General features: G+C 43.8%; 1 protein-coding gene across 1 annotated transcript; it reads right to left on the reverse strand.

Moving 5' to 3' along the window:
• Nucleotides 1-11,579: 11,579 nt before the first annotated feature.
• Nucleotides 11,580-12,926, reverse strand: LOC310936066 (trypsin-1-like; the record flags this gene model as incomplete). Its single annotated transcript, XM_083900097.1, has 6 exons — nt 12,800-12,926; nt 12,555-12,705; nt 12,188-12,438; nt 11,951-12,087; nt 11,747-11,848; nt 11,580-11,627 (listed from the first exon to the last, which is right to left on the reverse strand). Exons 1-6 carry the CDS (start codon nt 12,837-12,839, stop codon nt 11,580-11,582), a joined length of 729 nt encoding a protein of 242 aa, XP_083756223.1. The 5' UTR covers nt 12,840-12,926.
• Between the last annotated feature and the right edge of the window lie 766 nt (nt 12,927-13,692).

Below are 13,692 nucleotides of genomic sequence, written 5' to 3' on the forward strand. Positions count from 1 at the left end.
AAACCTTGCAAAGACAGTTTTGAGCTTTTGGATGACTTGTGTGGTTGTAGTTGAGGGCAGGTGCAATATTTCCAGGAACCTGAAGTAGTAGTCTGAAATCACCAGATAGGTGTGGCGTTTGTGCTCACAGAGATCCATTGCAATTCTTCTACAGGGTCTCTTCTGGGAACTTACTGCTTGTCCTTTCGTTGTTTTTACTGCATATCCCAGTACAATTTAGCACCATAGAAAAAAAACCCTGTGTAATATGCAGGTCCGTAATGTATTCGCCAACTAATTCATCAAGGTGTGAGCTGTGTAAACTTTACACAACTCATGCTATCCGCTTCACTGTGATACTGGAGGCGAGGCAGCTCTGCTGCGAGAATTGCAGCCGGAAGTGAGCGTGGCGTGCAGAGCATTCTGGGAGTTGTTGTCGTTTGTGTACATGAGCGATAAATAAATTTTTCTGGGGGGGGCAACAATTATCACCCACCTACCCCTCCCTATGGAGTAGGGTGTTAACCAATCCTTAAGGCCAGAAAAAACAAAATAAATAGATGACCAATCCGACACGATTAAACCTGTTGATTTGATCCTAATAGGTGGAAAGGCTATGGGGATGGACATAGGAGTAAAGGGGGATCTGTCCCCCATTTTGGGGTTAAAAGGCAATGCACACTGTCCGACACCTCAGCTTTGTACCTAATTTTTTTATCTGGTACAGCTCACTGGGTATTCTTTTCTTGTCTTAACAAGACAAGATGGCGGCTTGCACTGGTGCAGCGGCTCTTAGCTCTCCGACTTGGTGCGTCTTTGTACTACTTTTTTTATGTGTGTTTTTGGAATTTTGTTGCGCAAACATCACATTTAGTCGCCAGAACCCAATTGATCTCGGCCTGAGGTATAATTTGGCTGTTACCTGCGACTATCAGCAGACACAATATCCCGGAGGACATAGCGAGATCGCCGGGATCTCCGTGGATGGTCAGCCCGCCTAGCAAGCGGAGGAGGCGGCGGAGAGAGAGGAAACAGAAGCGGGGATGCCAGTCGGGCTTGGATGCTAAGCTACGCAACCAACCGCACAGGCCAGCATTACCGAGCCTTTTCCTCTCAAACGCCAGATCCATCACCAACAAAATGGACGAGTTGGAGCTACAGACAGCCACGACGAGCTTTGTACGGAACTGCAGTGTTATTTTCATCACGGAGACGTGGCTTCACCCGCTGATCCCCGATGCTGCAGTCCAGCTAGCAGGCCGCACGTTACATCGGCAGGACAGGAACGAAGACTCAAGTAAGAGCAGAGGAGGGGGGCTTTGTGTTTATGTGCATAACGAGGGGTGTTGTAGCAGCAGGATCATTGACACACACTGTTCTCCTGATATAGAGGTTCTGGCAGTCTCGTGCAGACCTTTTTATCTCCCGAGGGAGTTCACAGTGGTCACTGTGGTAGCTGTTTACATCCCACCGGATGCTAACGTTAGCTCAGCACTCAGCCTACTGCTTGCTATCATCAACAAACAGCAGCTTGCCCACCCTGATGGAGTCTTTGTTGTTGCCGGTGATTTCAACAAAGCGTGTTTAAAGACTGTGCTACCCAAATTCGTCCAGTTTGTGAAGTTTGTCACCAGAGGGGATAGTAAGCTGGACCATGTTTACTCCAACATAAAACATGCATACAAAGCTACTCCACTCCCCCACCTGGCTGGATCTGACCAACTCTGCATGTCCCTCACCCCTACCTACACCCCCCTGCTGAGGAAGACAAAGCCTCAAACAAAGACAATAAAAACTTGGCCATCACTCTTTGGGCTTTATTCTCCAGCCACAACCTCCAGGAGTACACAGACACTGTACTCTGCTACATAAAGAACTGTGTTGACACTGTCACCGTCAACAAAAGGGTCAGGGTTTTTCCTAATCAAAAACCCTGGATGAACAGCAAAGTACAGTCCCTCTTAAAAAGCCGAAACGTCGCCTTCAAGTCAGGGGACAGGGCCGTGTACAGCATGGCCAGGTCAGACCTGAAAAGAGGAATCAGGGAGGCCAAGGTGGCCTATAAGAGGAAAATCGAGGACCACTTTGCTGTAAATGATCCCAGAAGAATGTTGCAGGGAATAAATCACATAACCAACTATAGAAGCAGTAACCAGGTGACTGCTAGGACTGATGCCTCGCTGGCAGAGGAACTAAACAGCTTCTTTGCCCTCTTTGAGACAGACAGGCCCTCAGCAGCCACAGCACTCCCACACCTCCTCAGCACTGGCACAATGACACTTCAGGAGCATGAAGTGAGACGTGTGCTGAGGACAGTGAACCCCAGGAAGGCGGCTGGTCCTGATGGAGTACCCGGTAAGGTATTCAGAGCTTGCGCTGACCAACTGACTGGAGTCTTCACAAGAATATTCAACCTGTCCCTGGCGCAGGCCATCATCCCACCCTGCCTCAAAACCTCCACCTTAATTCCCGTTCCCAAAAAGACAGCAGTGGACAGCCTCAACGACTACAGACCTGTTGCACTTACGCCTGTAGTCATGAAGTGCTTTGAGAGACTGGTCTCCCAGCACATCAGGACCTGTCTGTCTCCCACACTGGACCCACACCAGTTTGCCTACAGGGCAAACCGATCCACGGAGGACGCTAACACCGTAGTGCTCCACACCGCGCTGAGTCACCTGGAGCACCGGGGGAGCTATGTCAGAATGCTCTTCCTGGACTTCAGCTCAGCCTTCAACCACATCCTACCGGAGATCCTGGTCCAGAAGCTCTCACACCTGGGTCTCTCCAACCCCACCTGCCTTTGGATTAAGGACTTCCTGTCAGATCGTCGACAGTCTGTCAGACTTGGTACACACCTTTCCAGCACCATCACACTCAGCACCGGCTCCCCATAAGGATGTGTACTGAGTCCCCTCCTCTTCACTCTTTACACACACGACTGCTCCCCGACCCATCTCTCAAACAGCATCATAAAGTTCGCGGATGATACCACCGTGGTCGGGCTCATATCAGATGGAGATGAGTCTGACTACACAGATGAGGTCAACAGACTGACAGCGTGGTGTTCAGTTAATAACCTCAAACTGAACACCACAAAAACAAAAGAGATTATACTGGACTTCAGGAAGGGCAGCCCCACTGTACATAAATGGGGACTTAGTGGAAAGAGTCCACTTCATCAGATTTCTGGGCGTGCAGATATCCGACGACCTCTCCTGGACTGACAACACCACGGCGGTGGTAAAGAAGGCCCAGCAGCGTCTCCACTTCCTGAGAGTGCTCAGAAGAAACAACCTGGAGGAGAGGCTGCTGGTGACCTTCTACAAAGCCACCATAGAGAGCATCCTGACATATTGCATCACAGCGTGGTTTGCAGGGTGCTCTGCAGCAGACAGGAGAGCACTGCAGAGGGTCATTAACACAGCCCAGAAGATCACAGGGAGCTCTCTGCCTAGCCTGGAGGACATTGCCAGCTCTCGCTACCGAAGCAGAGCTGGAAACATCATCAAGGACTCTTTCCACCCTGCAAACCACCTGTTCGACCTGTTACCCTCGGGCAGGCGGTACAGGTCACACAGAGCCAGAACAAACAGACTCAGGGATAGCTTCTTTCCCAGAGCCATCACAGAAGTAAACAACACAAAAATAAAAACTGGATAAGTGCACTGGATCAAGTGCAATAAATGGACAATAAACTGATGTATACTTGCAAAAACATTAAACTGTCGCATACAGTCAAGGACTATTCAAACACACTAAGTGCAATACTGCTGAAAAGTGCAATAACTGCTGCTCATGTTTACAATGTCACACTGCACAGGTCAACACTTTCTCCTTGTTTAACTTGCCGTTTTTGTTTACAAAAGTTTGCTGCAAATTGTGTGTATACATAATTTATGTATAGTATAGTTTATGTATATAATTTTACAAAAATTTCTTATTTTTCTTTTTTTGTTTTAATGTTATTTATATTTGAATGCAAATTGCACCAAAGGGAGTGGCACTCAAATTTCGTTGTACAAAATACAATGACAATAAAAGGCTATTCTATTCTATCCTATTCTGTTCTATGTGGATCTACAAATAAATGCCTTTGGATTGAAGACAACAAACGCAACTCTGTCTCTTTTTTGGAGTAAGACTCTGGGATTTATTTTTGAAGCCGATTTGAGAAAAAGGTCGTTCGTTCCACGACAAAATACAGTGGTAAGCAAAAGTTTGGGCACCCCTGTAAATTTTCATGATTTTCCTTTATAAATCATTGGTTATTTGGATAAGACATTTCAGTTAAATATATCATATTGGAGACAAACAAAGTGATATTTGAGAAGTGAAATACAGTTTGCAATATCAGCAGATTCCGGAGAACAATGTCCAGGAATCAGTGACAAAGTTGAAGTTGTGTCGGGGCAAACCATCAAACTGAACTGGAGATGTTTTGTAAAGGAGAATGGCCTAACATGCCTTCCGCCAGATTCCAGACTCTAATTAGAAGCTATAGGAAGTGTTTAGAGGCTGTTTTTACTGCAAAAGTCGGCCACCGTACTTATGTACATGCCTAATTTTGTTTAAATAATTCTTGCACACTTTAAATCATATAAACTTTATTTCACGTCTCATCACTGTGTTTGTCTCCTGTATGATATATTTAAAGAGATATTTCACCGCTGGGAAGTTGAATGTCTATTAAGAATGGGTCATCTATGGAGTAGAAATGTGAAATAATATTTGGAAAAAGGGCCTTCTTGGCTGAGAAAGGCAGAAAAATGTATTTATCGCTCATGTACACAAACGACAACAACTCCCAGAATGCTCTGCACGCCACGCTCCCTTCTGGCTGCAATTCTCGCAGCAGAGCTGCCTCGCCTCCAGTATCACAGTGAAGCGGATAGCATGAGTTGTGTAAAGTTTACACAGCTCACGCCTTGATGAATTAGTTGGCGAATACATTACGGACCTACATATTACACAGGTTTTTTTTTCTATGGTGCTAAATTGTACTGGGATATGCAGTAAAAACAACGAAAGGACAAGCAGTAAGTTCCCATTATTTGCCGGTCAGAGATTCAGAGCTGTGAAAGCTTCAAGTCAGCTATGCTAAGCTATGCTCAGCTTCTTTGGAGTTTTTGAGAAGAGGGTTCACGCTCCATTTCGAGCAGGAAGACGTCACTGAGAGGTAAGACTGATGCGAATACTCCACTGTATTTCTGCTCATAGTATACGATGTGATATAGTTGTCTGCAATGAAGCGACAACGTTGTCAAAGTAACGTTTGATAGACAAGTACACACATGTTATATACACGTAAAGTCGCAAAGTAAAGTCGCCTTGCTTTCGCTGGAGAATAATGTCAGCGTTATTCAAATGTTTCAATGTTATTCATGTTTGTTCAAGACGCCTATATAGACAACATTATAATGTCCACAGCTCACCGAGTTGGTATATTTTGCTGAAAGGTTTGTTTTTCTGTAAAAAAGTAAAATCGTTCATATTTTATGTTTTAATTGTATTCATTGTCCTTTACAGTTGAAGCATGGTTTAATCAAGTCTTGGAGAAACTCTTCACAGCATCCAGCTCTGCTCCTCTTCACCACTGTGACTCCTCCAGCTGTCCCACATCAGATTCTGACACCGCTCTGCACGTTTCATTATTTATTTTTGTTTGCATATTGTGTTAGACATGCTTTTAGATTTGGCTCGTTGTTTATTTGCATTTGTGCTCTTGAATATGATGGTAAAACATTTTCCTTTGTGAATAATGAAGTTATTTATTTCACCGTCTCACCCTGCATGCATTTGTACACTTGTGTAAAGTAAAGACTTGTGGAAGGAGGCTGAATAGTTACAGATTTTGTTTTATTACTATACTAGACATGTTTATCAACCCTTTTCTCCAAATTAAATCTCTTTTCATCTAATAATACTGTAATGGAGGAACACTAATGGCTAGAAAATAAACCACAACATATATGAATTTACATTTTTAATATTAATAGTCATAAAAAAAAAATCTGACTTATTATCAACAGTCTTCATAGACACAGTACTGTTTTCAGGAGCTGCATATGTTCTTCTGAACAACAAAGGAAGGTAAAACAAGACGATCGTCGTTCCCTAGTCTGTGGTTCCACTCCACGAAGTGACGGTAAGCTGTTCGGTGATATGACTGTCTGTAAAACAATGATTATAGTGTTAGTGAATCGAAGTATATGTTCTTACATTAGCATAGATGTAAATGAACTGTAAATATGACAACGGTAGCTCAGCTGGTGTTGCATATAAACATGGATAAATATGGTGGTAAAAATAAATATAAAACGAGATACTCACTTTATACTGAGGGGGCCGTTTATCCCGTTTCCTTCATCCACCAAAGTGTGTGCAGCTCCACTCCACTGCGGCAGCCAGAGCCCGTCGGCACATTCAAGTGCCTACAAAAAAGTTATCCAGGGACCCGGTTACGGCCACGGGCAACGCCAAAAAGCAGGTATTTTCCCTCGCAGCCATATCAGTTTGAAAACTACATTCTGTCATTGTCTTCTCAGTTTACAAGGCCAAATTAAACAGCCAGAGCCGGTGGTAACTTTTAGCAAAGATGGCGGACACTGTGTTTACATCCAGGGAATGAAGTCTCGTCCATTCTGGGAAGTCTCGTCCCCCTATGGGTGAGTCCAAAAAGTGCAGAACTAGGGTTGTAGTTCCAATCTCGATGTTGTGCGTCACCTGGGTCGAGTATTTGAGCAAATAGAATTTGTGCTCACAATATCTGCGCAATACCATAGCCTGTGATATCCGAAAATAACTAGTAATATCAGCACAATAACTGTTGAGGAGTACAGAGCGAGACTGAACAGCCTAGCGCAGCTTCGCGGCTGAGACACAAATAGACTGCGGGACACTGCAGCTGTTACGAGCGGATGCGCCTGCAGTTATAAAACCAATCAACGTTTATTATTATTTTTTTCAAAACATCTGTTTGAGTTTTACATAATAAACAGAACAATAGTTCTCGATACAGTAATAAGTAATAAATCTTAGAAGATTAGACAAAAGCAACAGGAGATCATCCCCATACAGCGCCACCTTCAACTCTACACCACTTCTAGTTATACCACACATATCAGGATGAGACTGCAGAGCGATTGATAGAGGCTCCATCACAATGGCGAATAAGAGCAGACTCAAAGGGCAACCCTGCCTTGTAGAACGATGTAAACAGAAATACTCAGAATTCGTGCCATTTGTCCTGAACATGGCCTGAGGAGAAGCATATAGCAACCAAACCCATGAAACAAATTTTTCCCCAAAACCAAATTTTCCCAGAATAAAAAAAAGATAATCCCACTCTACCCTGTCAAAAGCCTTCTCGGCATCAACTGCTATCAAAGCCTCTGGGAGAGCAATTGGAGGAGGATTATAAACCACATTAAACACTTTCCTCATATTAAAAAAAGAATGTCTATTACGAATAAATCCAGTTTGGTCCAAAGATATAATTGAAGGTAGGACAACTTCTAAACGTCTGGCTAGCAACTTGGACAATAATTTGAAATCAACGTTCAACAGACTAATGGGTCTGCATGGACCACATGAAAGTGGGTCTTTACCTTTCTTTAAAAGCAAAGAAATACAAGCCTGGTTTAAGGTGTTAGGAAGTATACGTGAATTATAAGATTCAGTGAACATCTCCAATAGGTAAGGGGCCAGCTGTTTCCAAAATATTTTATAAAAGTCGGCTGGGAAGCCATCTGGGCCTGGACTCTTACCACTTTGTAAAGATCAAGCTCAGCCACTGTGATAGGACGTTCCAGCTCCTCAGCTGCAACCTGATCTAAAGTGGGAGTTTTATACTTATTAAAGAAGGAGATCATATCTGCAGAGGTATGAGGACAATCAGATGAATATAACGATTTATAAAATTTCAAAAAAGTTTTATTAATTTCCAGTGGGTCAGATGTTACACCTGAGCCAGTCTCAATTTGAGGAATTAATTGAGAAGCAGATACTTGACGTAATCGATGAATGATAAACAAGACTATCACGGCATAACCTGGATATTACCTGCTGAATATGCAGCATGCTGCCGCAGAACTACAAACCGATCCAGCCAGCGCATATGTACTCCAGAATTAGTCACTCTCCGGTGCCGGATTTTTTAGTCTCTTGTTGACGAACTCCAGGGCCTGGTCTGGGTCTTCAAATCTGTATGTCTGGCCGCTGGACGTGGTGATGTGTAGGGTAGCTGGATACCGGAGGCCGAATTTAACGTTAGCACAGGCATGAAGCTCCCTCTTCACCTGAACGAAAGCTGCCCTCCGCTTGGCCACAGTCGGTGTTAAGTCCGGAAAAATAAACACCTTCTTCCCATTGTGCAGCAGAGGAGAGCTCTGACCAGCGGCGCGCAGAATAGCATTCCTTATTTGAAATTGTGTCACCCTGATGACCATCGGGCGCGGTGGTTCTCCCTCCTTTGGCTTTGCACGCAATGTGCGGTGGACCCTGACCCGATAGCTTGTCTACAGTCACCTGTATGCTAGTTAGTTGGTCTGAGTGTTCATTTGCCGAGCGCTCCAAGTCTCCCTCTGTTGTGATTCAACTTAGGTAATTGGTGGGAAAATATTAACACAAATCATTAATTATTTTTAATAATTAATTTTGTTATTAATTTCTTAAAAACGGGGCACCACTCCTCTTAGCGTGAGGAGAATTACAGAGAAACTGTCACTTTACAACCTTCAAGCGTCTCTTGACTATCAGTTATAACTAATTAATAATAAGTATATTAATATTAATTAATAAATAACAAAGAAGGTGTGAGATCGTACACTGGCTTCTTTCAATTACCCTTTGTTACAAACAAGCAAGCACAAAAGACAGAAACAGTACTTTTAAAGTAAAGGTTCAACATTTATTAAAGCATTAAAATTAATCAATAACAGAAACAAACATCAATCCCTTAATCTAAAATAACTGCTGGTAAAAACGTTTCAATATAAAAGAAAGAAAGTAAAATAAAAAGGGGGCGTGTCACTTTAGCAGCAGGTAACAGGAAGTGAACAAAACAAAGCCAAAGTAAAACAGGAAGCAACAAACAAAGCCAAAAGGTAAAAGTTTGAGGGGTCTCTGACGTGACGGTTGTCACGACGACGCGCCTCCCACTTCCGGGTTACCAAAGAGTACGTCACGTGAAAATGGCGCCACTCGCTGTTACCGTGAGGCGACGCGAGATGTCGCTCGTGCTCTGATTTCTTCACTCCGCTCTTCCGTCTTTCACCAGCGGAAGCGCTGAGTAAAAGAGGAGAGTTGAAGGAGGAAATGAAGTCAGCAGTGACGTGGAAAATGTAAAGGTAATGGCGGCAAGAAGTGAAATAGACAAAGGAACGAGTCTGATCAGAAAACTTCTGTAATCACACAGTTTATTCGGCTTGTCCGACTTAAACTGTGGTTCTTACAGATCACTTAAGTTTCCTCTCAATGAGTGATCGCGGGCTGTGTTGAGGACACAGGATCGCGATACACAGGGACACGTCACAGTACACAAAGGGGGATCACGTGGGATGAATAGGAGCCAGATTCAACCACACAGGTTTAGCTAGAGTTTATCTAGTAAGCCTGTAGTTTTACCGGTCGAATGGGGACTCCTATTACAATCGTGCTGTCGGTGCGCGCGTAGCGCAAGACACAGAGAACAGGAAACACTCAAAAGTTGTGCGGATAGCTCCGCGACTTAACATCAATGAAAGAGCGCCTGGATGCGCGATTCTGCTCCGTGCGTCGGCTGGTTTTGCCGGAATGGGAGAGATAAGAGAGCGCCTGGATGCGCGGCTCTAGAGCTGTGTTACGCGCATTCAACCGACTCACGGTAGGAAACAGCGGGTCGACGGTGGGTTAGGAGTGTGTATAGCAAACACGATCTCCTCTTCTGCAGGAATGATGAGGAATAACTCGCAGGGAGTTATTCGCTCAGTCTTTGATCAAAACAAAAGAAAGCAAAAAGGAAAAAAACAAAAATGGAGTAGGAGTGAACAAAGAAAAATCTTCAAAGCTTGGCCAGCAAGGATGTAGATGTTCTTGATGTTTTCCTCTTCTTAAACACATACGTCCGCTCTCGCTAGGAAAATATGGTGAAGAGGCCGACGAACTCATTTGAATCTCGTTTTATTGCCGCCACTTCGAGGGCGGGGCTTCCGTGATGTCCACCAATGAGCTTCTAGTCTGTCTGTGGGTGAAGTCATACGCCGCATTGATTTATGGGGGATGAGTTGTCACAACTGGACCCCCTGCGGAGGAAAATGGCTTCTTTCTTTGTTCTCCACCATGTGGCTCCTGAGGGTTTTCAGGCCACCATTTTAAGTCTCAGCTGCCTTCAGGCTCTCCCAAAGAGGACAGCGAGGCCTCACAGTCATGCTGGGCCCAACACCCTCCAAGTTCCACTTTGCAGGGAGACTTTTTCTTGCAGCGGTTTGAGAGCAGTCATCACCTCCTTCTTAACCAACTCTGAAATAATTGACTCGAATCTTGCCACAATTTCAGCTCGTTGGTCATCCATCATCGCCTTTATGGTGCGTAGCATCTCGTCGTTAGTACCGGGTTTCTCAGGTGACTCGGGCCCGGAGGACTGGAGTTGCGGCCTGTTTCGCCCGGACTTGGCAGGCTCATTTTTTGCTCGAGAACTCGACATTAACACGGTTTTACACGGAGCGACAACAACCCACTGGGCTGGACTAAACCAAAATACTGGAAAACAAGGGGGGTGTTCTCTGAAGGCTGTTACCTGTGAAGAACGGCTGCTGTAAAACACCCCTATTAACATGTGGTACTTTCCTCCTAATGAAATTCACCATAAAAAATAATTTGGTCGAGCCAGAGCGTGTCGTGCCAGAGCGTGTCGACCAATAAGTCGACCAGTCGACTTTGACTTTACAGCCCTAGTTGACAGTAAGTGATGCGTTGTCACTTTTCAGCACCTGTGTGGTGAACAGCGATATTTGCGTCTTTATGGGCAGGAGAAGCTCTCTTCTGACTCCAGGCTGGTTTTCTTGGCTTGTGATGTTTTTGCCAACTCAAGTGAAGTAAAAAAGTTATGTCCCTGCCCTTTCCTGTGTAAGTCTCCACCATGCAATACCAACACCACACTGTCTCCGAGCCTCTGAAGATGTGCGTAACCATGTCTTCATGTGGCGCAGAGTAGAAATGTTCTCTCTGATGATTACCGGGAGCAAGTCGCTGAAGACGTCTCTGCGACAATTTTCATTTTGGGGTCATCAGCAGGGGGTGCTGCAGAAACATCTTCATTGAACTGAGCCATGTCTTCTGTTGCTTGCAGAGGCTAATCCGTGCTCCTTCTTATACCCAATTTTCACAGAAGAGCATTTATTGTATATTATTTTCAATTTTGCAAACTGTCCCAAATGCTTTTTAGGGTTTCGCAGAAGTTATTTTTATATGGCAAAAATAAAAGATAAATAATTTGATGTGTAAGACTTTATTGGTTCTGATGTTAAATGGCTGTACATTCTTCAGCACTCTACAACAATGTTGGAGTTAGAATGATAGACAAAAGACAGTAGAACAAGATGGTGGTCGCAGGATCAGCTTTAATAACTGGCCATGGTGTTCTTCAGCCAGTTGTTGAAGATGCAGACCTGTGAATAAGAGACAGAGAAAAGTCAACAGCAAATATGACTGATTTTACTGGCCACATACAAACTGTGAGTAAAAACCCAAACAGGTTTATTGATAAACGTTGAAAATAAAGATATACCTTGGCGTAGACCCCAGGATGGTCCCTCTCAGCACATCCATAGCCCCAGGACACAACACCCTGCAGCACACCGTTGCACACAACGGGGCCACCAGAGTCACCCTGACAAAGAATATAAAGAGCGTAAACTCACACTGAAGATTCATAACAAGTATTTCATGCCTTTGTTTCTGTATATCCTCCATTGAATGCTGAATTACACACCTGGCAAGAGTCCTTGCCTCCCTCCAGGTATCCAGCGCAGAACATGGCGTTAGTGATCATGCCGGGGTAGGAGTTGTTACAGTCACTATCAGACAGGATGGGGATGTTCAGGCACTGCAGCTTGTTACCATCAGCAGCTACAAGGTGTGTACAAAAAGTATGCACAAAAGTATGTGAGAAAAGCGTTTAACACAGAGGAAAACATTGTTTAAACAAAGAGAATCAGATTTCACTCACAGGAGCTCATGGTGTTGCCCCAGCCAGAGACTTTGCACATGGTGCCAGCGGGGGCACAGCTGGTGGGCAGAGCCACAGTCTTCACATACTGGTTGAGGGTGGCGGGCTTGCTAAGCCTGATCAGCATGACGTCATTGTTAATGTTGTAGGAGCTGTAGTTGGGGTGACGGATGACACGGGAAGAGGAGATGAACTGCTCGGTTCCCTCGTTGACTCTGATGTTGTGCTCGCCCAGACGCACCTCCACGCGGCTGGATTGGACAGAGAGAGAGAGAGAGGATCATTTGCAGCTGAATGTCATGATGCTGCTCAAAATCATATTGATGTATTTTATTCCCTACTATCATACTATCAACACGAGACATACGACTTGTAGCAGTGAGCAGCAGACACAACCCAGTTCTCGTTGACCAGGGAGCCTCCACAGAAGTGGTAGCCAGAGTTCAGAGACACCGTATGGGCCTGGGAGTAGGGCTGGCACTCATACCCTCCAACGATCTTGTCGTCCTCAGTGGCAACTGAGAAACGCACAGAAAACCAACCAGTCAGTGAATGAATGTACGTGATGATTCACTTATTCAAAAGCCAACAAACACAAAGACAAATGCTTACAGGCAGCTCCGATGAGCAGAACAAAGACCAGAGACCTCATGGTTGCTGTGTGATCCTGTTGATTAGAGGTCTTCACCTGGAGTCCTGGTTTATATCCACAATCAGCTGAGCTGCCCTGCTCTCTCACAATCCTGATTGGTCGGTCAGGAGCCAATCTCTGCAGTGTTTTTCTCGGGAGAAGTCTAATTTCTACTCAGTAAATCAAGTGGGAAACTAAATGGTAATATGAGCCTTTCCTCAATATGTTATAGGAGTATTACCTGTTAAGGACGTATTGAGTGAAATGGATAATTAACTGCATTTCATTGAGCCACAGATACCAAGATTCTTCTCATTACCCACTTTAAACTTTTAAAACTATTTTCATTTTAATCTCAAACTATGCACTGCAATTTATTTTGATTAGTAAGAAACTATCAGTACAGTATAGAAAGTCTGTCACTTTATCATGTAAGTTTCATGTATTTATTTATTACACAATTATGTTTTTTGTTGTTGTTTTTAAATCTCAGAGTCTGTCCTTATGTTATCAGAATTTGTTCTTATTAAATATTACGTTATGATGAATTACGGCAAATTCCTGGTTCATAATTAATAATTAGATGTATTTGTTTCAGACACAGAACATCCACTTTTACATCAAATAGTTGCATTCCTAATCATTTTCATTACACTATCAGGTTAAATACATTTAATTTTTAATATTTTTTAATCTACTACCCAAATTTGAAATTTGCCTTATGTTTCGTGTTGATCTGATAGTACAGGGCCATCTCTATATTTAGATATGTGTGTGGACACAATTTCACAGCTGTATGCTTCTCAGGATCTGAAAACACAGTTTTGATACGAGTCTCTGAGTGTATATGTTTTAAGAAAAAAAAAAAAAAATT

Source organism: Microchirus variegatus (assembly GCF_963457635.1).
Source record: "Microchirus variegatus genome assembly, chromosome: 1".
In the NCBI taxonomy this organism is placed as follows: Eukaryota; Metazoa; Chordata; class Actinopteri; order Pleuronectiformes; family Soleidae; genus Microchirus; species Microchirus variegatus.